Below are 26,786 nucleotides of genomic sequence, written 5' to 3'. Positions count from 1 at the left end.
GCACTGGGGCTTTAAAAGTAATGACTGTTACCCTTTGGGTTTCATAATCAGTGACCTATTAAAATGAAGAAGAAAGTTCTTCCCCTTGGAACTATTGTTTTGGGCTGTCTACAAACAAACGACACCAGTTCACACTTGTGTATTGGTTTTATATTTATCTACACAGTGTGGGGGCTCATAATTTTTTACATGAAAGCTTGGATTCTGGAGCACAGTTAAGCTGCAAGGTTTGGATTTCAGGTCAAATTCTCCAGCTATGAAAAACATGGGATCCCTGAGGACTTCACCCCGCATGGTGTCCCTATGTTTAGACAGTGAGACTACTCATATGCCTAATATTAAGCATGTGTTTGAGTACTTGGCTGGATTGAGGCCACAGTATTCAGTACCTTGCAGGATTGAACCATAATAAGAAATGTTTGCTCCCAATTTGTGAAACAGTATTTGTAAAACCTCTGGTCCTGGGAAATGTGGGGCATTCATTCGTGTATGGCATGGCCTTTTATGTTGTTGGATTTTAATTGTTTAAAATTTTGACTATATATTGAGGGATTCTGTTTCACTGACCAGAATGTTGTTGTATGTGTTCTGAAACCTTAAGGGTATGCTAAGCATATTAAATAATATTTCTAGATTTTTATTTTGAGAATTTCTTCTAACATGCTTTATTCAATTCAGAATTCTTTCTTGTAAAAAATGGTTCTGTTCTCTGTAATTCATTAGTACAGTCTTTATTAGATGTGATCTGAGGTTTTATGACCAAAATGTCTCCTAATCCGTATTTTGTTCATGAGTGAATTTCTGTGACAGACTCCTAAAAATAGAAAATATTCTCAACAGTATACCTGTCGTGTAAACTTGAAGGCTGACTTTTTTTAATAAGTGCATACAGTAGGGCCAAATTATCCTTTGGATGCAAACAAGCAGCTTCCATTGAAGACAAGGGATGGGAGTCATACACCAATATCTGGAGACAATTTCTGGTCCAGAAAACTTGACATTATTGTCTAAAATAATGTGGGGGGCATTAGAATAAGTGCTCAGATACCATGGTGATAGGATCAATATAAGAACTAGATAAATAGTTATAAAATATATTTATTTGCACTCAAATGCCATCCTTTACCTACCTTTTTGACATTTAAAAAATAAATGGAGGGGGCTTGCCACCTTTAATTATCAGTGGACTCTATATTTAGAGTTTTTGCTGTTCATAAATGCAAGTTATATATTCATGCATCTTATAGGCAGGGCTGGTAGCGTCACTTATTACTGAGGTTGTCCTTCACTTCCCATTATAAGATCTTGTTCTCAGTTTATTATAACATTGCTAAATGTCAACCATTTGGGCTGAGATTTTCCATGGCAGGTGTCCTTGTTTGTTTAAATACTCCAGCCAGAATGGTTCTGCTGTTTCAAAGTATGAGGCTAAGGAAAAATACATTGTTTTGTCAATGTTAAAAAAATTATTTGAAAAGCTTTGGAGCAGGGACTTCAGCTTTGGCAGGGATTTTCCTTTTGCTATCTCCATGAAAATCTGCCTCTATTTGGCCAAGTTATAAGCCTCTGAACTATTGCTGTTCGCACACACTCAGTAAAAACTTATTAGATTTTAGCAGCTGCATTCTCCAAAGATTCTGTCTGCACTGGGCATGCTCCAGTGCAGGGCTGAGCAGGACTTCCTCTGGAATTAGAGGTCTGGGCTGCTGCAGGCCAGTCCGGGTTCGGGAACCGGAACTGAGTGCACGGAGACTTTCTCATCTGTGCACTAAATGAGGATGAGGAGACTCAGGAAACCTGCGCAACACTTTCAAAAGATGAGCTTAAATTCATAACCAAAAATCATGGATTGAACAGACACACTGGATTTATGGCTTATCACAACAATCTGTAACCCACTAACCTCCTCTTTTTGTCCCATGACTGCAGAGGTGTTAACAGGTCACTCTACCTTGAATGATCCCTTACAATATGTGCTAACTACCTATGCTGGGTCATTACATATATTGAATCTATTTCCCCATGTTAAGTATCCTCACACCTTCTTGTCAACTGTCTGAAATGGGCCATCTTGATTATCACTGCAAAAGTTTTTTTTTCTCCTGCTGATAATACTTCATCTTAATTAATTAGCCTCTTACAGTTAGTATGGCTACTTCCACCTTTTCATGTTCTCTGTATGTATATATATTTCTTACTATATGTTCCGTTCTGTGCATCTGATGAAGTGGGCTGTAGCTCACAAAAGCTTATGCTCAAATAAATGTGTTAGTCTCTAAGGTGCCACAAGTACTCCTGTTCTTTTTACTTATGCTAAACAATCTGCATTCCACCTTACATTTAGCTGTGATGCTGGGCGTACCTTTCCCAGAACTGAAGAAGAGCTCTGTGTGGCTTGAAAGCTTGTGGCCTGGTCTACACTACACAGTTAGGTCGACGTAAGCTGCTTTATGTTGACCTAATTATGCCAATATACGCACTACAGCCTTGTCCCGCCGATGTAAGTGCCCTACTGCAGCGACATAACTCCACCTCCACGAGAGGCGTAGGGCTTATGTCGGTGTAGTTAGGGCAGAGCAGGCTCTGTGTAGACACCGCATTACTTATATCAGCTGTTGGCTGTCTTGTCCATTTCAGGGCTCCATGCTGAAGCAGTGAAATTGGCAAGAAAGCCGGGCAGCTAGAACCTGGCTGCCCCCAGCTCCCTGCTCAGAGAGGCAAGAAGCCTGAGCGGATATCCCTCTCTTGCCCCTGGCGGGGAACGGGGAGGCAAGAAGCCGGGGCAGCTGGCCGATACTGCTGGCTGAGAGGGGATGCGCAGCACTGGCAGAAGGAGAGTAGTGTGGACATCAGCCACTGCAGTAATGGCTGCACGTCGACTTAACTTATGTCGACTTAAGTCTGTAGTGTAGACATGCCTTGTGTCACTCACCAATGGAAGCTGGTCCAATGAAAGATATTATCTCACCCACCTTGTGTCTCTGAAATCCTAGAGGTCCATGAGGGTGACCGTGGACTTTCTAAGGGTTGTGTGTGCCTTGACAGACAGCAGTTAAATGTAATTTGTGTAACCAGCAGTGCAGTACTTCAGTGCCTGTGCCACTTACCACATGGTGAGTTCTTCCCTAGCTGATGCCTTGTTTAACAAAACACACACGACAAAGCACATTTTAATTATAAGGTAGGTTAAATTTGGAGCCAAACAGATTGGTAGTGTCCCTTTGCTGAAAGTGAAACTAGATTTGCCAATGATGTGCTTTTAAAAACAGGTCTGGTCTTGTCTCCTTTCAGTGACTACATAGAAATCACCTGTGGTTGAATTTACAAAATAACTTTCAGTGCATTAATATATTTCACAATATATCTGTTTTGCAGGAGAAGATGGAGTGGACTGGTCCATCAGTGATAAAGACCTAGAGGTAATATAGCCTAATAAATTATTCCAAATATTGTAGGTTGTTTTTAAAAGATGGGGCATCTATAACCTCTTATTATAGACCCACTGATCCCTCGTGAACAGTATACTTGGAAAACATTCTTATATATCATGTATTTCTGTGTTTCTCTCTCTCTCTCTCCATTCTTTGTTGGTAAGACTAGTTTACATGAAAAGAGGATATTTGCTTTTTAAGAGTTCATCTACCCCAGCTCCTTATTTTCAATTTGAAGTAATAATTCTTTCTTAACATCATAATCATTTCCCACCGCTTCCAACTGTGATGTCAGAAACCGAGCATTAAGATATCAGATGTGGAATAGGCAGAAAGAAGAGATGAATTCTTAAAAAATAAAAAATTCTTTTATTCACACAGGTGTCCCTATATAAACAGAAAATAAAAAAATAAAGTAAAGGTGTGAGCAGAATTATTAATTTTTCTTAAAGATATCCATGAGACATCAGCAGCTCTCTGAAGCAGAACCAGACTCTAGCTGCACTTGCTTATGATGCGTTTATCATTTGGTGGGACTTCTTGTCTTGTCCTACTCACATACCCCTCCTTCTGGAGGGTCTGGAAGAAAGTTAATCCTAATAGCCCCAGACTATCTAAGTGGAGCACGGTACTCAGACCTCTTGAGGGTCCCTCTCTCTCTGTCTCACAACCAGCTCCAGTAAGGTCCAATAATGCTTCCATATTAGGGTTACCAACCCTCCATGGTTGTCCTGGACTCTCCAGGAATTAAAGATTAATCTTTAATTAAAGATTATGTCATGTGATGACACCTCTAGGAATAAGTCCAACCAAAATTGGCAACCCTATTCCATATGCAGGGGCCCTCAATCTTTCAGCTTGGCTTGTGACAGCTGCATCTGTCCTAGTTCTAGGCCCAACATCCTGTGTGTTTTTTAAAAAACCCTGATGTTTACTGGTACTAAATAAATCTTCAGGAGCAAGAGAGAGAATTATCAACTTCCTCTGCTTCCGTGGAGATAACATGTGAGGTCACAGTTGTGTGTTTTGCAGGTTCACTGTAATGTGTCATGGTGCAAAATGCAGGTTTAATAGCTCTCCCTACAGCATTATATTTCTTCTAAGGAATGTGTCTACCCTTGTTGAATGGTGACTTGTATTTGTAATGAATGTTAGCTACATGTGCAATGTGGGGGGAACTACAGTTCATCCTGGAGATTTCCGAAAGAAGACAAACCTTTCTAATTATTCTTTCGTTGTAGTCTGAAAAAAGGACAAAAATGTCTGCCAGTGATTTAGCAGCCAGTCATTTAGACGCATGTAGGGCAAAGTTTAAGAGAACAGAACTATCCACTTCAGCGCTAAATGGTTGACAAATGTACAAGTACAATATTAGATTTCAACGGAACGTACCAGCACTGACAGCTACAAAAATACAATTCAGCAAAGCACTAAACCACAAAAGCCCAAATAATAGATGCATCTTTTTTTCTTGTTTCCCTAGGCACAGATTGGTAATTATGCACCCCTGAGACGCACCAGCAGATACTATGCAACAGACAAAAATGTTACTTGTAGAAATTGTGATAAACGGGGTCATTTGTCCAAAAACTGTCTGACTCCAAAGGTAAATGCAATATTTTAATTTATTTTAGAGGCAGCCAGTTCTGTGGTTACTAGTTAACACGCTTTTGGGTTGGCCTAGAGCTGGCCCACCATGCTGTGAAGTTTATAAACATCCCTGTATGGTCCAGATTGGAAGATAATTGATTAGGACTGAGTGATTAACCAGTTAACAAGGGGATCCAGCTCATCAGCTGGGGACTGTTGCATGGGAGCAGGATGGGAGAGAAGCGGGGCTGGGAGGAGAGGCAAAGAAGCTTAGGAGCTGAGAGAGATTAAATCTCTCTCCCCCACCTCGACTCAGTGCCTAGGCGGTACAGTGACACACGGGAAAAGCCTTGTGGTGGGGCGACGTAAGACACTCTTAAATAAAGTGCAGTGTGGTGAATTTACGAATGCGAGTGTGAGGACTGCTTGCAAAGAGACATCCAGGGTGAGGGAGCCCGCTCTGAGCCACCCTATTTCAAGAGTTTTTCATTTGGCTTAAAAGTTTGTTCCAGGTTGAAATTTGACAATAAGGTCTCTTGGACAAGACTAATTTAATTTACAAAGTTAAAAAAGGCTTTAGTTGGTGTTACGATTTTTATTTTTATAAGTTAAAATCTCTCACAATTACAAATGAATACAGAGAAAATAAAGGTAAGTACAATGTAAGGACATATTGTTGAGATCCTAAAAGAATATTTTACATTTTTTAACTGTTTTATATTGTACGGACTCTCAGAGAAAAAGAACTAAAGTAAAGAGAAACAATTTTTAGGAAGGAACAGCATCTAGACTTAGTACCTATTGCCCTGGCAAAGAATTGTTTTAAAGATTATTTACCTCCCTTTGCCATCATAGGGTATGTCTACACTACGAGAGTAGTTCGATTTTAGTTAAATCGAATATGTGGAATCGATATTACAAAGTCGAACGTGTGTGTCCACACTAAGGACAGTAATTCGACTTTGTCAGTCCACACTAACGGGGCAAGCGTCGACATTGGAAGCGGTGCACTGTGGGCAGCTATCCCACAGTTCCCGCAGTCCCCGCTGCCCATTGGAATTCTGGGTCGAGCCGCCATTGCCTTCTGGGTAAAAAAATGTGTCGAGGGTGCTTTTGGGTAACTGTCGTCATCCAACCGTCACTCCCGCCCTCCCTCCCTGAAAGCGCCGGCGGGAAATCAGTTCGCGCACTTTTCTGGTCAGTGACAGCGCGGACGCCACAGCACTGCGAGCATGGATCCCGCTGTGACCATCGCTGCAGTTGTGGCCGTTGTCAACGCATCGCAGCTCATCATCGACCTTTCACTGAGGCAGATAGAGAGAAATCAGGCGAGGAGGCTACGGCACCGGGGTCAGGACCTGAACTCCGAGAGTAGCACACGCCTGTCTGAAACCACGACACCCAGTGCCGAGGACATCACGGTGGCAATGGGTCTTGTGGATACTGTGGAACGGCGATTCTGGGCCCGTGAAACAAGCACGGACTGGTGGGACCGCATAGTGCTTCAGGTCTGGGATGAATCCCAGTGGCTGCGAAACTTTCGCATGCGGAAGGGGACTTTCCTCGAACTTTGTGAGTTGCTGTCCCCTGCCCTGAAGCGCAAGGACACCCGGATGCGAGCAGCCCTGACTGTCCAGAAGCGAGTGGCCATAGCCCTCTGGAAGCTTGCAACGCCGGACAGCTACCGGTCAGTCGCGAACCAGTTTGGCGTGGGCAAGTCTACCGTGGGGGTTGTTGTCATGCAAGTAGCCAAGGCAATCGTGAAGGTACTGCTGTCAAAGGTAGTGACCCTGGGAAACGCGCAGGCCATCATAGATGGCTTCGCCGCGATGGGATTCCCAAACTGCGGTGGGGCTATAGATGGGACTCACATCCCTATCCTGGGACCGGACCACCAGGCCAGCCAGTACATCAACCGAAAGGGCTACTTTTCAATGGTGCTGCAAGCACTGGTGGACCATAAGGGACGTTTTACTAACATCAACGTTGGATGGCCGGGCAAGGTTCATGACGCTCGCGTGTTCAGGAACTCTGGTCTGTTTAGAAGGCTGCAGGAAGGTATTTACTTCCCGGACCACAAAATAACTCTTGGGGATGTGGAGATGCCTACAGTGATCCTCGGGGACCCAGCATACCCGCTAATGCCCTGGCTCATGAAGCCCTATACTGGCGCCCTGGACACAGAAAAAGAACTGTTCAACTACCGGCTCAGCAAGTGCAGAATGGTGGTGGAGTGTGCTTTTGGCCGTCTCAAGGGGAGATGGAGAAGCTTACTGACTCGCTGTGATCTCAGCGAAACCAATATCCCCATTGTTATTGCAGCTTGCTGTGTGCTCCACAATCTCTGTGAGAGCAAGGGGGAGACCTTTATGGTGGGGTGGGAGGTTGAGGCAAATCGCCTGGCTGCTGATTACTCCCAGCCAGACAGCCGGGAGATTAGAAGAGCCCAGCGGGACGCACTGTGCATCCGGGAGGCTTTGAAAGACAGTTTCCAGACTGAGCAGGGTCACCAGTGAATTTTAAGTTTGTGGACTCAGAACCTGAACTTGCCACCGTTTCTTTACCCAGTTACCGTTGACTATCCTCTCCAGTTACATACCCCCTTCACCCCCTTCCCAAAAAATAAAATCTGTTCTGTTTTGTTAATGAACACCGTTGTCTTTATTACTGTTTTTGCGGGAATGTTTTAAACCTGGGACGCAGACTGTGGCGGGGTGCGGGTTTACTGTTGTGATGCAAATGATGCTTCTAAACTCCAGGAATGACGGGTTCCGCAGCGGTGGACTGGTTGTTTCAACAGAGCCTGCCAGCCCTCCTGGGCGGGACAGCGTGTATGTGTCGGCTATGTGACTGTCTGGCAGGGGGAGGAGGGTTACAGCTCCCCTGCTGCGGGGCTCTGTGATGCATTAGATCTGTAACTGCCCTCCCCCGCCACAAAGTCACAGAGCAACCCCCCCCCCCCCCAGAACACGAAAACCACCTCCCAGATTGAACAGGGTCACTAGTCACTGCACTGGGTATGTGTCCTGATCCTGGACCTGACCCCGCCTCTGTACCCTGGTAAAGGTGACTGTCCTGTCCAATTACCATGCCCCTTCCCCTCGTTCAGACAGACTCTCCTCCAAAATAAAATCATGGAAACAGTAATTAACAGCAACGAATATTTTATTATGAACCAGACATGAAACGTGGGGGTTGAAACTTGCACGGGGGCTTCTGTGAGGTGTGTAGGAAAGGACTTTTAAAATTTTGGGGAATGAGAGCCTTCTAGTGCTAGAGCAGTCTGCAGGGGTTGACTGAAAGTTTTAACGGCCCTTGCCGCCCCTCCTTCTTTGTACTTTGGGTGAGGGGGGTGTGGGACTTGGTGGCGGGGGAGGGCGGTTAGAGATAGACTGCAGCGGGGCTCTGTCCTCCTGCCTCCGGTCTTGCAGAACATCCACAAGGCGCCGGAGCGTGTCCGTTTGCTCCCTCAGAAGTCCAAGCAGCTTTTCAGTAGCCTGCTGGTCCTCCTGACGCCACCTCTCCTCCCGTTCCATGACTGCTCGGTGCATTTGGGACAAGTTCTCCCTCCACTGTGTCTGCTGGGCTGCCTGGGCTCGGGAACAGCTCATTAGTTCTGAGAACATGTCCTCCCGCGTCTTCTTCTTCCTCCTCCTAATCTGCGCTAGCCTCTGGGAGTGTGCTGACAGGCTGGGTTGGGAGACAGTCGCAGATGTGTCTGTGTGAATGGGAAAAATGGAGTGAATTCCTGAGACAGATAAATGAAGTTGTGTACAAAGAACCTAGTCTTTCTCTGTGAACAAGACCATGCACTGCACCTCTCACATGCGCACTCAGGACAAGGTCGAATTTTCGGCCATCGCCTTCAGTGCCTGGGGTCCTGCAGTGGTCTTGCAGTTATCTGAGAAGCGTGGCAGGACACCTGAACTTCTGTAGCGTGCAATCATGGTAAGCCGTAGACTTCTGGCTGCTTAAAACTGTACTAGTAGCACTGGCCTCCTTTCACATTGAAAGCAATGCCAGTCTCTGCTGCCAGCAATCAGGACAGCATGAACTATGCCCCTGTCCCACCCCCTCGCGGCTGTTCCAGGGAAAGATCCCTGTATGCTGCCCCTCTCCCTCCACCGCGTGGCTGTAAAGCAGTCCCAATACTAACATTCCCCTCCCTAATTCAAAGCAGGGCGTAATGAGCGACATCACCCTGCTGAGGATCTCGGAGTCCCAGAGGGAAAGGATGTTTCGAGAAAGCCTTCAGAAACCAGGGCCGTTTGCCGCTATGCTCTGCAGGGCGATGATACCAGACTATCTGATGGTGTCGTGGCGCGGTAACGTGTCCTACCACGGAGGGCCCACTAAGATCGCCCTACCCAGGAACCTGATGAACAGGCTGGAAATGTACCTTCTTGAGACCTACGAGGAGTTCTCCTATGAGGATTTCGCCTCCATCCCCGGCCATATTGACCGGATTTTCGCGTAGGTGCACTGGGACTAAAGAGTGGAGCGTCTTGGGCAGCATAATCATGACTTACCGGACATTGTAAAAAAAATTTTAAATACTTGGGACTAAATTGTGAAGAGCCTAAGGCAGACAAATCATGAAAAACCCTTTGTTACGATTGTAAATATTCCAGTTTTTTTGCAGATAATTGTTTACATGTTTAAGCACTTGAATAAACAGCCATTGTTAATATTATAAATATTCCAGTTCTTGTAAAAATAAATGTTTAGATATTTAAAGCACTCACTGCTTGATCCTTCCCCTGATTCTGTCTCCGGGGTAAGGGATGGGGACGGTTGGTAGGGGATCTCGGTAAGGGTGATGAAGAGCTCCTGGCTGTCGGGGAAATCAGCGGTGCCAGCGCTGTCGACTGCCTCGTCCTCCTCATCTCCTTCTTCATCTTCCCCGTCCGCTAACATGTCCGACGAGGAACCTGCCGCGGACAATATCCCATCCTCAGAGTCCACGGTCAGTGGTGGGGTAGTGGTGGCGGCCGCACCTAGGATGGAATGCAGTGCCTCGTAGAAACGGGATGTGTGGGGATGGGATCCGGAGCGTCCGTTTGCCTCTTTGGTTTTTTGGTAGCCTTGTCTCAGCTCCTTGATTTTCACGCGGCACTGCGTTGCATCCCGGCTGTATCCTCTCTCTGCCATGGCTTTAGAGATCTTCTCGTAGATCTTTGCATTCCGTCTTTTGGAGCGCAGCTCTGAAAGCACGGACTCATCGCCCCACACAGCGATGAGATCCAAGACTTCCCGATCAGTCCATGCTGGGGCCCTCCTTCTATTAGATTGCATGGCCATCTCTGCTGGAGAGCTCTGCATCGTTGCCAGTGCTGCTGAGCTCGCCACGCTGTCCAAACAGGGAATGAGATTCAAAGTGCTCAGACAGGAAAAGGAATTCAAATTTTCCCGGGGCTTTTCCTGTGTGGCTGATCAGAGCATCCAAGCTCGGACTGCTGTCCAGAGCGTCAACAGAGTGGTGCACTGTGGGATAGCTCCCGGAGCTATTACCGTCGATTTCCATCCACACCTAGCCTAATTCGATATGGCCATTTCGAATTTAGCGCTACTCCTCTCGTTTTGGAGGAGTACAGAAGTCGAATTTAAGAGAGCTCTATGTCGAACTAAATAGCTTCGTGGTGTGGACGGGTGCAGGGTTAATTCGATGTAACGGCGCTAAATTCGACATAAAAGCCTAGTGTAGACCAGGCCATAGAAAATATGAAATTAAATGTGACCTCAAACAGCTCAAATTTCAACAAAACAAACAGGGAAAGTTTTTAGTTTTTTTTTTAAAAACACCTACTATGTAAAATATTATGTGGAAATGGCTGCAGTCTCTATTGAGCGTGACTTAACCACTCCCAACAGAAAAGACTGTAAAAGCTCTGAGAATTTTGCAAAGCCTACACCTTCTGAGACTGCTTCCTATTCCAAGTCTATGGGCGTGTCTATGTAAAACCAGTTTCTCAGTGACTATCAGTCATTCCCATCCAGTGGCCATTTGAGCCTCAAATAACAGACTCAGTCATTAGAGAAATTAGCTTAAAATGGACACCGCTTCAGAACAGGCTTTCAATAGTTTGATTTTATAACTCCATAAATGCACTAGTACGCATACATGGGAATCTCAAAAGTATGAACATTCACTTTTATGGCATAGATCAGTGGTTCCCACACTTGTTCTGCCGCTTGTGCAGGGAAAGACCCTGGCGGGCCGGGCCGGTTTGTGTACCTGCCGCGTCCGCAGGTTCGGCCAATCGCGGCTCCCAGTGGCTGCGGTTCGCTGCTCCAGGCCAATGGGAGCTGCTGGAAGCGGAGGCTAGTACGTCCCTCGGCCCACGCCGCTTCCAGCAGCCCCCATTGGCCTGGGGCAGTGAACCGCAGCCATTGAGAGCCGCGATCGGCCGAACCTGCGGATGCGGCAGGTACACAAACCGGCCCGGCCCGCCAGGGGCTTTCCCTGCACAAGCGGCGGAACAAGTTTGGGAACCACTGACATAGATAAAGAGGCGAATCGTTAGAGTCCATTGTATTACATATCACAGCATGCCACTAAGAGAGACAGCTTTTTCATTTTTTAAAACAGTATTTTAAAAAAGGAAATATAAACCAACTTGATTTTACACATCTTTCACATCTTACATGCATTTTACACATCTTTCATACAAGTTGTATCCAAAATTTGAGCACACAGTGTTCAGGTATGAAAAGTTTGTCTCAAATCAAAATGTTCCTTTCCTCTTAGCATGATTATTGTTGTTTCGTTGAAAGTAGTACAAGTGTATGCAGTAATTCATGAAACTTGAGAAGAAACAAGGAGCAGGAAGTACTGTATATGGAATTGCGTTCGCTTGTATTTCTCTTGTTTAAGAAGTAAGAAATCTTGAAGAAACACTATAATCTTACTATCCCAGCTGAGAATACATAATTATGAACATTATGATTTGTGGGGGGTTGCGCTCATTTTGGTTTGTGTTTCACCAGTCATTATTTTTTAAATACTTTAAACAGTTGAAATGTTTTCACCTAAGATCCTTCTTTCTCTATTTCTCCATAGAAAATCCCCCCTTGTTGCCTGTGTGCAGAGAGAGATCACCTACAAAATACCTGCCCAGCACGGTTTTGTTTAAACTGCTGTTTGCCTGGACACTGTTCTAGGGAGTGCCTTGAGAGAGCTTATTGGCATAAACATTGTAACCGCTGTGATATGAAAGGCCATTATGCTGATGTGAGTAGAACGTTTAGCAATCGTTAGCCCATGTCCACCTTTGTCAATAAATGTTATGCGGGGTAAAACTTGATGTTCTAACCATCTGTTTTTAACCTTCTATTACACAGTGGGCGCACATTTATACATATATAAAAATATATTTGAGTATCTGTCTATATAGTATCATAGTTTCCATGAGGAATGAGGCCAGAATTTAGCAAAATGTGGCATTGTAAGCCCTGCTGTTTGCTGTGATGCAGTTCTGTGTTCCAGTTTAGTTTGTACATCAATTACTTGCTCACATAAATGTTTTTCTTCCTAAATCTGTGCAGCAAGTGTGGTGAGAAATGCCCAGGGAAGCATCATTTAGCCCCATGGAAGGTGTATAAAGATATTGTATGTGATTCTTTCACACTTTGGATAGAAAGATTTGAAAGTTGAACAAGTGGAGCACAGATGGTTTTGTTGAGTTTTGATTTCATTTTTAGAAAATAATTTTCAAAAAAGATATAAAAATGCAATAAGCAAGACATTTCAATTTAAGTCATAACAGGCATCAAGACAGAGGAATGCAAATATATGTTCAATTGGTGTGGGAGTGGGTGGGCGTGTATAGATGTATAGTATTTAATGCTCAATATATAATGACAGTTCTCCAGACTTTTGTTCCATAGGCTGGGAGGAATTTGGGGGTACAGCAGAATCAGCACTTTCCCCTGATTAAGGAACGAGTGTCTTGCACAATTCACTAGTGTCCATGCTGAGAGAGGTAGTGAGGGGCTCTCACTGGAATTTCATCCAATTGTACTCAACCAGAAGACTGGGGAAAATGCATGGGTCCTCATCAGTGATGATGGCTTAAAATGAGGGGACATCAGATGTCCCAAGTGCTCCAGCAAAGATGCAGAGGACAGCTTCTACCCACCAAAAGCCAGTAAATAGCCGTGTGTTATTCTGATACTACTCCCTATTCCTATGTTGTTATAAAAGCATCAGTAGAAACTTAAGTTAGTCTATATCTTGGTTTGGTATGTACATTACCTTATGCATTTCATATGACAAGTATACCTGAGCCGGGTAATAGGACATAATACAGTTTTTTCCCACGTAAATATTATCTAAATGTTATCTCTCAGTAAAATAGTAATGTTAAAGGAAGATGTTTAGAAACAGTTTATTTGAATTACTCAGCTTACACTCTGCGTGCTTTTCAGTTGTGGATATACATTCAGTTCTTGTGTGCAGGTTTGGATTTCTGCCACAGTCACCTGTAAACTTTTATATGAACCGTGAAAGAGGGAAGATGGTGACAAATGAGGTGAATTATGTGCTTCTCCCCAGACAAGCATACTGTATATGGTGTGGGAGAAAAATTATAAAGAGACTGAACAGTTCTTCTGTCTTGTATCGTTCAAATGTCAAAAGACCAGTACAGTATAAGGAGAGAAATATTTCTGGTCTGAAATCTATTGATATCTTTATCTTAATCCTTACAATATATTAGTAAGAGCTACATTAAATCCATCTTTCAGTGTCCGTCATTTTCACCAATGTCATTCAGAATTGCACTGTTGCTACGTACAAGATCAGCACTACTCATACCAGTTGGGGTGTACAGTCTGATCAGCATTGCCAATCAACCCCTTCCTTCTATCTTAACAAAGAGAAGGTTAAGGAGTGACTTGATTACAGTCTATAAGTACCTACATCAGGAATATTTAATAATATTTAATAATGGGCTCTTCAGTCTAACAGAGAAAGGTATAGCATGATCCAATGGTTTGAAGTAAAACAAGACAAACTCAGACTGAAAATAAGGCATACATTTTTGACAGTAATTAACCATTGGAACAACTTACCAAGGGTTCTGGTGGATTCTCTATAACTAACCATTTTTAAATCAAGATGGGATGTTTTTCTAAAAGATCAGCTCTGGGAATTATTTGGGGAAGTTCTCTGGCCTGTGTTATACAGGAGGTCAGACAACGGTCCTTTTAAGCCTTGGATCGATGAATATGCATTATTCCCTGTTGCCTCCATGTCTTAAGATAGAGAGAGAAAAGGTACTTAGAACAAATATTGAACTCCATACCTCACCTCATAAAACATAATTTCTGAAATCTTAACCACCCTTTGTCTGTAACCAAAGTATCTCAAGCCATTCCCCTTTGACCTTCCAGATCTCTCTTGTCAAATGAGCATATGAAAATGCCCCCCTTCTTCAACATAGTCACAGTCCAGGTAAAGAGATTCTTGTAAAAGATGTACTGTTCATTTTATCACCCTACCAGGCATTTGTCAGCATCAGGCTCCAGGTCAGGCAGCAAAGCAGTGGAGTTTTTTCCACATATTTTGTTGATTGGGAAAAAAAACACTCAATAAAAACATATACACTGTGGTATTTTGTGCAAATTTTTGAGGATATACAACCTTAAATAAAAGTGTATTTGTGGGATCAATAATTAGTTTGCATTTTTTTAATAAGTGAAAGCAGTCAGTGTGGATATATTAGCAGGTAAATCATTATCCCACATTAAGTATCAAGGGTAAAAGAAGTGAATAAGTTTGTGGGAGCACATCGGGAGATGCAAACTGCTAGACAGAGCAATTCAAAAGTTATAAAAATACTGAGGATTCATTCAAGAATGTCGGGCAAAGGCACATTTTCTGTACAGGCAACTAGCGGCCAGGTGAAACCACTGACCATTATATTACAGACCTGTGTAAGAAAGCAAAGTCATGTGAATTTGGACACTTAACAGGTGAACTTTTTGGAGACCAATTTATTAGTGGTATAAAGGGTCAAAGCAGATAGTTGCAAGAAAAGGACTTGATCTTTCAAAGAATAGAGGATATTTGCAAGTTTATTGAAAATTGTCCTTCTGAAGTGAAAGTGTTAGCAAACCGGGGGCCGGGTCATTTAATTAGACCTATAACCCAAGACACACAGACAGTATACAAGTCTAAACAAATGGTAGAGACTAGACTTGTTTGCAAATAAACGTCAAGACAACCACACCATGATGCAAAATTATACAGCCTAAGGAGTGCAGTGTCATGCATGCAATGAAAGCGACCATTTTGCAAGAGTGTGTATCTCTCAGCCCTAATCACAAAGACATACAAAAGCGGAATGTACTTAAGAATGTACCACTAGAAGACTAAGTTCTTCCTCGAGTGCTTGCTCATATCGATTCCAATTAGGTGTGCGCGCGCTGCGTGCACGATCGTCGGAGAAATTTTCTACCCTAGCAACACCCGGTGGGTCGGCTGTGGAGCCCCCTGGAGTGGCGCCTTCATGGCGCTGGATATATACCCCAGCCGACCCAGCGCCCCCTCAGTTCCTTCTTACCGCCCCTTGATGGTCGTTGGAACTGTGGAGCGCGGCATAGCTGTTCTCCACTCTCCCTAGCTTAACCTGTTAGTTCTTATAGATAGTTGTAGTTATAGTTGTAGTTATATTCTTTAGATTAGTCGTTGTTAATAGTTCATTATTGTAAATAGTTGTAAATAGTTAGCGGGGGTTAAGGGGGCTATTTCTCCCCCCTTTTCCCCCGGCGCATAGCCGGGCTCATGCCCAAGGCTCCTGGCTTTGAGCCGTGCGCGTCCTGTGCTAAGCCTATGCCAATGGGAGACCCTCACGACTCATGTCTGAAGTGCTTAGGAGAGTCTCACCAGACAGATAAGTGCAAAATCTGTAAGGCTTTCAGACCCAGGACCAAAAAGGAGCGGGACTTTAGACTCAAGCAGCTCCTCATGGAGGCGGCACTTAGCCCAGATCCTCCCTCGGCGTGCCAAGTTCTGGCACCGAGCGTCTCGGTGCGCAGCGCCCCTGCGGCACCTACCGGTACTGCACCGCGAGCAGACGCGGATAAGGCCTCACGGCACCGTCCTCCCTCGGCGCCGTTCCCTGTCTCCGGGACATAAGAGACCCCGCAAGACACAGGAGGCCGCTGTCCTATAGGCACCGGCTCCCCCGGCACCGGTGGTAGAGCCGCGTCCGCCTCTAGAGCACCAGAAGGCGCAGGTACCTTCAACACCGTTGACTCCGGCACCAGGGGTAGGGCCGTTGAGTCCAGTGCGGACTGGCTCACCGCCCCGTTCGGTGGTGGAGCCCTGTCTCCCATCTACTCCGGAGACCTTTGCGATGGCGAAAGACCTCATCGCCCTCACAGAGCCGGCGCCATCTCAGCCCGCAGCACCGCCTGCTCTTTGGACCGTGCAATCCAGGGGCAAGCCTGCCCTGGTACGTCCGCCGTCTCCGAGCGTGGACTCGCGGCACCGCTCCAGGTCTCGGAGCAGGTCCCGACGCCGCTCGCAGTCCCGGCCCCGACCTTCACCCTGGCACCGGTCGTACTCGCGGCCTAGGTCTTCTTCACGGCACCGATCTACGTCTTGGCACCGTCAGGACCATCGGTACCGATCGGAGTCTAGGCGTAGTTCTCGGCACCGGTACGAGCGCCGCTCCAGTTCGAGGGGCCGCTCCCGGCACCATGTCTACAGGCGGTCTTCTTCATCTCGGTCCAGATCCGGATCTCGGCACCGACATGGCCAGCGGCACCGCTCTCGATCACGGTACTGCTCACCGGCACCGCGCAGGGACCGCTCGCCTATGGACCGGCACCGATCGGCACCGTACCGGACCGAGCCGATGCAGCCGCGTTCGGCACTGCCCTGGCCCTCGAGATCAGCGTCTCGCTCATCTGACAGGGCTTCCAGATCAGCATACCCTGCTCAGGGTCAGGCTGCCGCTGACCTGGGTCCCTGGCAGGAGGGGGCAGAGGACCCTCCGCAGGACCCTACGCATTGGTCTTTCTGGACCCCGTGGGCGTATCATCAGGCGCAAGGGGCTCCACCATCGGCCTCTCGCTCGGCACAATCCGAGCCCAGAGTCCCGGAGGCCACCATCTCCCGTCCTCACGCAGGGGGCATGGAGGCTCCCGTGCCTACATCACCTCAGGCCCCAGACCCCGGGGCAGGAGATCCTCCGCATCAGGGACCCTTAGAACCGGACCCTCATTTGGATCCCTTGCCCCCGGAGGCATCCTCCTTATCTTCCCCGGATGAGGCGGTGGCGGGCACAACAGCCTCAGGCCCGCCCCCAATAGAACTTCGTGCCCACCAAGACCTATTACGTAGGGTGGCACGTAACATGGACCTCCAGGCGGAGGAGATAGTAGAGGTGCAGGATCCGGTGGTGAGCATCCTGTCGGCGGATGCCCCATCCCGGGTGGCGTTACCACTGATTCATACGATTCAGGCTAATGCCAATACCATATGGCAAACCCCTGCCTCCATTCCACCCACTGCCAGAGGGGTAGAGAGAAAGTACTTCGTCCCCTCCAAGGACTATGAATACTTATACACGCACCCTCCTCCGTGTTCACTAGTCGTGTCCTCGGTGAACGCAAGGGAGCGTCATGGCCAGCAGGCGGCAGCGCCCAAATCGAAGGACGCTAAACACTTCGATTTGTTCGGGCGTAAAGTGTACTCGGCGGGGGGTCTGCAACTCAGAGCCGCGAACCAACAGGGACTCTTGAGCCGCTACAGTTACAACTCATGGAACTCCATGGGTAAATTCAAAGAGTTGGTTCCCCAGGACTCAAGAGAGGAGTTCGGGGCCTTAGTGGAGGAAGGTAAGAAGGTGGCTAGGACCTCCTTACAAGCCTCCCTGGACATAGCGGACTCCGCCGCCAGGACACTAGCATCGGGCATAGCCATGCGACGCGTCTCCTGGCTCCAGGTTTTGGGCTTACCGCCAGAACTGCAGCAGACCCTGCAGGATCTACCGTTCGAGGGCCAGGGATTGTTCTCGGACAAGACGGACTCTCGTTTGCAGAGCCTCAAGGACTCGAGAACCATCATGCGCTCCCTGGAGATGCATGTCCCAGGGCCCCAGCGCAGGCCCTTTAGGCCCCAGCCGCTAAGGTTCTACCCTCCCCCGCCTCGTCCGAGACAGGATTTCGCCAGAAGGCGGGGACGAGGTGGTAGACGGAGGTCGACCGGCCCTCAACCCGGTCAGAACCAGGGCCCTCCTAGGCCACCTTCAGGTCCTAGACAAAACTTTTGAAGGTGCGCCCGAGGACAGCGCGCCAGCCACTACCCAGGATCCATTTCCCTCCTTTCGGGATCGCCTCTCTCGTTTCCACCTTGCTTGGTCCCTTATAACCTTGGACCGTTGGGTCCTTCGCACGGTGGAGAGGGGATACGCTCTCCAGTTTTCTTCGTTTCTCCCCTCCCACCCCCCCTCCCCGTCCTTCTTCAGGGACCCTTCTCACGAGCATCTCCTTACACAGGAGGTTTTTGGCCTCCTCTCCATGGGGGCCATAGAGGAGGTTCCCCCAGAGTTAAGGGGCAGGGGGTTCTACTCCCGCTACTTCCTGATCCCCAAAGCAAAAGGGGGTCTGCGTCCCATTTTAGACTTACGCGGACTCATTCATAGTAAAGTTGAAGTTCCGCATGGTCTCCTTGGGGACCATCATCCCTTCCCTGGATCCTGGAGACTGGTTCGCTGCCCTCAACATGAAGGACGCATATTTTCATATAGCAATCTACCCCCCGCACAGGCGCTTCCTTCGATTTGTAGTAAACAATGTGCACTACCATTTTGCCGTCCTTCCCTTCGGCTTGTCCGCGGCTCCAAGAGTGTTCACCAAATGTATGGCTGTCGTGGCAGCATACCTTCGTCGACAAAGGATACAGGTGTTCCCGTATCTAGACGACTGGCTGGTGCACGGCCGCACCAGGGAGCAAGTTCAAGCTCACGTCCAGATAATACTGCAAACATTCCACGAGTTAGGCATTCTACTCAACAAAGAAAAGTCCACTCTGGAGCCAACCCAGAGAATAGAGTTTATCGGGGCAGTCTTAGACTCCAGACTTGCCCGAGCTCTTCTGCCAGACACTCGGTTTCACACCATCACAAGCATCATCCGAGGGCTCCAGGTCTTCCCAATTACCACAATAAGGACGTGCCTCGGCCTGTTGGGACACATGGCCTCTTGTACTTACGTAACCAGGCATGCCAGACTTCGGCTTCGCCAACTGCAGGCCTGGATATCGTCAGTGTACCGCCCTTATCGACACAAGCTGAACGTGGTGGTCACGATTCCAAACTCGGTCTTGACCTCTCTCACCTGGTGGCTGGATCACAAGGCGGTTTGCGCAGGAGTGCCGTTTCATGCCCCAGAACCCTCCCTGCACCTGGTCACGGACGCTTCATCTCTAGGTTGGGGCGCTCACCTCGGGGAGCACCATACCCAGGGCCTGTGGACCACATCCCAACTAGCTCTGCACATCAATGTTCGAGAGCTGATGGCGGTGCGCCTAGCCTGTCAGGCATTTCTCGGTCTCAGTCCTCACAGACAACACCACGGCCATGTTCTACATCAACAAGCAAGGAGGAACCCGGTCGCCTCTCCTATGCCAAGAGGCCATTCGCCTGTGGGAGTTCTGCATTGCCCACTCGATACATCTCATGGCATCGTTCCTCCCTGGAGTCCAGAACACTTTAGCGGACCGTCTCAGCAGATCCTTCCAGACGCACGAGTGGTCCATTCGCCCGGATATCATCCATTCCATCTTCCAGAGGTGGGGATTTCCCCAGGTCGACCTGTTCGCATCACGAGCCAACAGGAAGTGCCACGTGTTCTGCTCCCTACAAGGGCGATCTCCGGGCTCCCTGTCGGACACTTTCCTTCTAACGTGGAAAGACCAGCTGTTCTATGCTTTCCCTCCATTCCCACTGGTCCACAGGGTGCTGCTCAAGCTACGCAGAGACAAGGCACGTATGATTCTAGTCGCTCCAGCTTGGCCAAGACAGCACTGGTACACCACGCTTCTGGAGCTATCGGTTCAAACTCCGATCACGCTTCCCTTGTGCCCAGACTTGATCTCTCAGGACCACGGCCGACTCTGTCACCCCGACCTGCAATCGCTCCACCTTACAGCGTGGATGCTCCATGGCTGAATCGGACAGAGCTACAATGCTCACATCCCGTGCAACAGATTCTGCTGGGCAGTAGAAAGCCCTCTACACGGACCGCTTACTTAGCCAAGTGGAAACGGTTCTCCTGTTGGTGCGAGCAGCAGGCCACGCCCCCCTTGCGTCTATTCCTTTTATTCTCGAATATCTCCTATCTCTGAAACAGCAGGGCTTGGCGATATCTTCAATCAGGGTTCACTGGCCGCTATATCGGCGTTCTACCCAGGAGAACTCGCTTCCTCGGTCTTCTCTAACCCGATGGTCATCAGGTTCCTCAAGGGCTTAGACCGGCTGTACCCACAGCAACACCAACCCGTTCCGGCGTGGGATCTTAACCTGGTTCTCTCCAAGCTCACAGGGCCCCCGTCCGAGCCATTGGCTACCTGCTCACTCCTGTACGTATCTTGGAAGACAGCCTTCCTTGTAGCCATCACTTCAGCAAGGCGCGTTTCTGAAATCAGGACGCTCACGTCTGAGCCTCCATACACAGTTTTCCATAAAGACAAGGTGCAGCTTCGCCCCCACCCTGCCTTTCTTCCCAAGGTAGTTTCACCTTTTCATGTGAACCAGGATATATTTCTCCCGGTCTTCCATCCTAAGCCGCACGCCACCCGTCAAGACCAGTGTATGCATTCCTTGGACGTACGCAGGGCCCTGGCTTTCTATATTGAGCGTACGAAGCCGTTTAGGAAGATGACACAACTCTTCGTTGCAGTGGCCGACCGGATGAAAGGCTTACCGGTCTCCTCACAACGTCTCCTCTTGGATCACGTCCTGCATTCGTGCTTGCTACGACCTGGCCGGTGCCCCGCCGCCGCGCCTCACCGCCCACTCCACGAGGGCCCAAGCCTCCTCGACTGCCTTCTTGGCTCGAGTCCCAATCCAGGACATTTGTAGAGCTGCGGTTTGGTCATCGGTCCACACCTTTGCCGCTCACTATGCGCTGGTACAGCAGTCCAGAGACGATGCTGCATTCGGATCAGCGGTTCTGCACTCAGCGATGTCTCACTCCGACCCCACCGCCTAGGTAAGGTTTGGTAGTCACCTAATTGGAATCGATATGAGCAAGCACTCGAAGAAGAAAAAACGGTTACTCACCTTTGTAACTGTTGTTCTTCGAGATGTGTTGCTCATATCCATTCCAAACCCGCCCTCCTTCCCCACTGTCGGAGTAGCCGGCAAGAAGGAACTGAGGGGGCGCTGAGTCAGCTGGGGTATATATCCAGCGCCATGAAGGCGCCACTCCAGGGGGCTCCACAGCCGACCCACCGGGTGTTGCTAGGGTAGAAAATTTCTCCGATGATCGTGCACGCGGCGCGCGCACACCTAATTGGAATGGATATGAGCAACACATCTCGAAGAACAACAGTTACAAAGGTGAGTAACCGTTTTTTCTGGTGGTAATATAGAAACAGAGTTATGTATTGGGTCTCTAAATATATATTCTACAACAAAACAGTTTATCTCAATGGAAAGAGTGAATAAAAAGTTAATTTGAGTTAAAAATTAACTCAGTGCAACATAATCACATCATGCACATACAAAAATATTAGTGACTGTGTAACCCACACACCTCCTGGGTATGGTGTTCTGTCCCATCTAGTGACACCGAGACCACTTAGAAAGAAAGAGAAAATGAATTTGCTCTACAGCTTTAGCTAACAGCCAGTTGGCTAGGGGAAAATACATTGTTTTGCCCATGTTAAAAAAATTCTGGTGATCTTTTCTTTGAGACACTCTAGCATCACCATACTTTCTCAACAAGTAATATTTTAGGGACTCTGTGTAACATAGGCACAACAATGAATGTAGGGCGTATGCACAGGCTGCCAAATAATCCAACTAAAATTTACTCCTTTGCTCTTTTATTCTATAATCGTTGTAGACACAACCAGCTTGAGCTGGAATGTTGCTACTGATCTCAACAGTGCTTTCTCTGATGGAATTGTAACATTTGGGTTGCACAGGGTATAAATGTCTGTACGCATGGTTTCACTCAACCTTGCCATGCAAAATCTCACAGTAACGAAGTGATGAAATAGATTTTAAAGTCTTCATTGGTGGTTGGGGAACAATTTACAAAGAGTTCAAAATGTGAGAGTTTTTTCCTGCACATATTTTGTTTATCTAAACAACTATCTAATTTGATTCAAGCGCCTTACTCTTTACAATTTAAAAGGACCTTACAGAGAGTGAAAATAACTGGATAGGGGAAATGAGCTGATACAGTCACTATCCTGAAACACTATCCTGTAATTTAGCATAAAGTTGTATGGTTGCCCAGTTAATGTGGTATACCACAATATATGTTCGATATAGAGAACTATGATTAAATAAGGCTGCTGTGACGCAAACCAGCAACATGTAGAAAAGCATAAATCATGCTGATCTCGGATGGGTAGTAGATGAGCTTCAGGTAAGAACTCCAGGTTATAGCTGCTTGGGGCGTGAGGCTATCTTTGATTTCAGGAGGAGTCATGCATACACATCTGAAGACAGGATTTGGCTCCAGGTTTGACGGTACTTATTTTTCTCAGTTAGCACACCAACCTTTTATCATTATTTACGTCCAAAGTTCAGTACACAAGTCCCCCCTCTTTTTCTTTAATGGATAGTTTAGACATTTGTTTAAAATAAATAGTGTCTTTTCTGCCCTTGATACATATGCCCAAAAGTCATGTTACTGCTAATGGGAGTTTGTGTGTATCTTGTGTACAGTGTTGTAGTTCTATGGTAAATTGCTAATAATATTGGATCCGTTCCCAAATATCATAAATTTGTACTGGTATATACAGCTATGGGTACTAAACAGGAGTAGTTAAAATCTTTATGAAAGGTAGCTACTGAGTTGAATATTCAGGTATATTTTAATTAAACTCATTTTGAGAGTTCAAAATAGCCACAAACGGGGAAACATTTTTTTTAATCTCATACATTATAACACTAGACATAATTGTTTTTGAAATGTTCCTTCCTGGATGAAAGATTTTGTCAGTTTTTACTCTAGAATGAATTGTTATGGCAAAAGTATAATTCCTCTGAAACAAAGAACGTTATCTCTTATGTCATAAATGTATTGCTATAACATATTTAATTATCAGATATGTTCTAAAATATTCTGATGTACACTATGAAAGCTTGGGGCAGAATAAAATAGGTTGGTAAAATAATCAAAATTGAAACTAATCTGAATGTAGAAGTAGAGCAGTGGGATAGATCTACAAGATCACAACCAGAGGGCGATACACAGTGATGATACACTTAAGATGTGGTTGGTTATGACAGTGGAGAAGAGTACTTGTGAAGGAGCTAAATAATATAGATTCATCGATTATAGGGCCAAAAGGAGACCTCTGTGATCGTCTAGTCTGACCTCCTGCATAACACAGGCCATAAGACTTCCCTGAATTAATTCCCATTTGAACTAGAGCATATCTTTTAGGAAAGCATCTAGTCTTGATGTGTGCAGAAAGAGGTGAGTGATACAGTAATGACACTTAGAGGTAGTAGAGAGTGAGACAAGATATGGAAGTAAGGAAAGATAAGAAATAAGAGACTCTTCTGTATTATTCTGAGAGGTGCAATATAAGGTGTAGAAAAGAATCAGATGAGAATGAAGAGAATGTGGATGATTGAGGGAGAGAATCAAAATTAGGTCTGTTCAAAAAAATCTGTCTTACACCTACATTTCCAATATTTCAGAATGAAAAGATACATGAAACTTAAAAACATATTTTTCAGTTTTCCATCAAGTAACCTGTTCACAGCTAGTACAGATAGTACTTCAGCACATATTCATTATTCTAACAGTAGAATTGTGGAAGAACAAGAAAATTCCTCAAAATGGGTAGGAAAATATCTTTTAGGGACCATTTAGGTCAGAGCACTTCAGAGCTACAGTCAATCATACTACAATTTAAAAAATACACTGTACCATTCTTATAATGTAGCTGGACAGCCATTCTGAAACTTCAGAGTTTAGATTTTGACATACTTTAGACCACAACTTCTCTACTAGTTAAACTTTTCCACACTAAAGAAGATTTTGGTTTCTTGAGTAACACAATGTGGCATTGCTACTAACAATTCCTTTTGAAAGGCAGCGTGATCGGGTATTCCTAGCACCCTCATATCTACCACCATCCCCAGTTGGTAGCTTTCTTTGAGAGGGATTATAGGGCTTTTGCCCTAGTCCCTTTCTTTATCCTAAGAACTTACAAAATGGTGTAACCATTATTATCTCTATTCTTTGTCCACTCTGTGTCAGTCTTCACAGTTTGGTGTTCCTTCTAACAGCAGCAACTGGAGGCAGACCACAACTTTTCTTCTGTGTGTGGGTTTAAAGCACCCCTCGGGAAGAGCTCTCCAGAATTCTGGACTTTCACACTGACACAGATGGCAGACATCAGCCCCCCCTTTTACAGGATTTAAAAAAAAACACCTCTAAATATCTTTCTTTTCTTTTTTTCGTTGTCTTCTAAATTGTTCTCAAAATTGCTGGGCTCCAAAAATGTTTTCCTTTTCTGAGGAGGCTTTGAAGGGCAACACCTCCTCGATAAGCCTGGATCATGTCCTGGGCAGAAGCTCTCGTTCTGTCCCTCAGGATTCTACGCATCAAAGGAGAACAAATGCCCGAGTTGACTGGCACTGCAAGATACACTTAGACCTGAAGGGATGCAGTCAGGGCCAGCCGTTTTTGCAGAGCATCATAAAGCAGGTTGGAAGTCCATTGATGGACCTGTTGGTATCCAGATCCAGTTGGAAAACCAAAAGATACTACATCAGGAAGACACACTTAAAAGTGGGAAATCTGGACACCTAATTTCAGAAGTGGCTTCAGGGCCTCCTTCTCCATGCAAGTGTGAAGATGCAAACACTTTGCAAACAAACAAGCTAGTGAGTTTGGTTACCTTCTCAATAGCTCTCGGGTCTCAGTCCTCAGGCCTGATTAAGCCGTAACTGGAATCTCCTCTCAAGATCCCAACACAAAAGAACATATTCCAACAGGAGCTTACCCTGCACCAAAATCCAGTGCTGCTAAAACTGAGTAGTAGGTGTACTCAGATATTAGAATAAGGTGATAAACACTCTCCTAGCATCTTGGAGCAGACAGACAGATGATGACTACAAATCACTTGGATGAGATTCAAATATTGGCACCCAAGAGACATCTTGGGGCAAAGTCAGCTTAAAGTAAAGGACACTCTAACATTTCTACAAGGAGGCATGGCTACGGCTCCTTGCTAACACTTCAGAAAGACAAGTCCACAGCTGTAAGTATATTGAGCTGTAACAAACCCCGGAGAATCTCTAATCACTCTCACAAAATAGGTTCCTCAGGACCACCACTATCATCAGTGCTCCATTAATACTCAGATTCTTGACATGATCTTCAACTGTGTACTACAAGCCCACATAAACCACCCTTCTAGTCTTTGCAATCAGCATGTGTTTTTACTGGAAGACCTTTTCTCACTGGAAGTTTCTTGCCTACATGCCATGTCCTCAGCCTTAGGGATTTCAGAGCATGGCCTGCGCTCTGTGGAACCTCCGTTATACGTATTCTACCAGGGCATAGCAGTTCTTGAAAATGACCAGTCATCCTTTCTGAAGGTCATCATAATCTTTCTCAGAAGATTTGTCTGAATCCAAACATCATAGGGGAGTAGAAGGGGCATACAAGGGATAAAAGATGTATATAGCAGAGACATTCAAAGCCTCAGGTACAGCTCCTAAACATATTGCTGTTCACTCTAAGAAACTGTGCGCCACCTATGGTGAGATCTGCCAGGTTGCTATGTGGTCCTCCCTCCACACTTTCTCAAAGCACTCTAGAGCAAGCATCTTGAATACTGTGTGCAGACGTGGTCACCCCATCTCAAAAAAGATATATTGGAATTGGAAAAGGTTCAGAAAGGGGCAACAAAATGATTAGGGGTATGAGGAGAGATTAATAAGACTGAGACTTTTCAGCTTGGAAAAGAGACTGCTAAGGGGAGATATGATTGAGGTCTATAAAATCATGACTGGTGTCGAGAAAGTAGATAAGGAAGTGTTGTTTACTACTTCTCATAACATAAGAACTAGGGGTCACCAAATGAAATTAATAGGCAGCAGGTTTAAAACAAATAAAAGGAAGTATTTTTTCACACAACGCACAGTCAACTTGTGAACTCCTTGCCAGAGGATGTTGTGAAGGCCAAGACCATAACAGGGTTCAAAAAAGAATTAGATAAATTCATGGAGGATAGGTCCATCAATGGCTATTAGCCAGGATGGGCAGGAATGGTGTCCCTATCCTCTGTTTTCCAGAAGCTGGGAATGAGCGATGGGATGGATCACTTGATAATTACCTGTTCTGTTCATTCCCTCTGGGGCACCTGGCATTGGCCACTGTCGGAAGACAGGATACTGGGCTAGATGGACCTTTGGTCTGATCCAGTAGGGCCATTCTTATGTTCTTATCCTCTCCCCTGCAGGTACAGTACTTGGTAGGTGGGTGTTACAAAGTGTGAGACCCCAATAACCCCTTACTTTCCTTTCCAATTTCTACATAATTCAGTTGATT

At 46.2% G+C, this 26,786-nt stretch overlaps 1 protein-coding gene across 2 annotated transcripts in view; it reads left to right on the top strand.

Annotated features, from left to right (window-relative positions):
• ZCCHC7 (zinc finger CCHC-type containing 7) overlaps positions 1-26,786 on the top strand; it is a 178,834-nt gene that overhangs the window by 115,320 nt on the left and 36,728 nt on the right. For both annotated transcript variants that reach the window (XM_065406629.1, XM_065406628.1), the window contains exons 3-5: positions 3,376-3,419; positions 4,915-5,037; positions 12,082-12,252. In XM_065406629.1, coding sequence (XP_065262701.1) covers positions 3,376-3,419; positions 4,915-5,037; positions 12,082-12,252 — 338 coding nt within the window. The remainder of the gene's footprint in view (positions 1-3,375; positions 3,420-4,914; positions 5,038-12,081; positions 12,253-26,786) is intronic.

The sequence above is a fragment of the Emys orbicularis genome, chromosome 6, assembly GCF_028017835.1.
Source record: "Emys orbicularis isolate rEmyOrb1 chromosome 6, rEmyOrb1.hap1, whole genome shotgun sequence".
In the NCBI taxonomy this organism is placed as follows: domain Eukaryota; kingdom Metazoa; phylum Chordata; order Testudines; family Emydidae; genus Emys; species Emys orbicularis.
The sequence above is the reverse complement of the archived record's forward strand: the minus strand, read 5'-3'. Positions and strand labels throughout refer to the sequence as shown.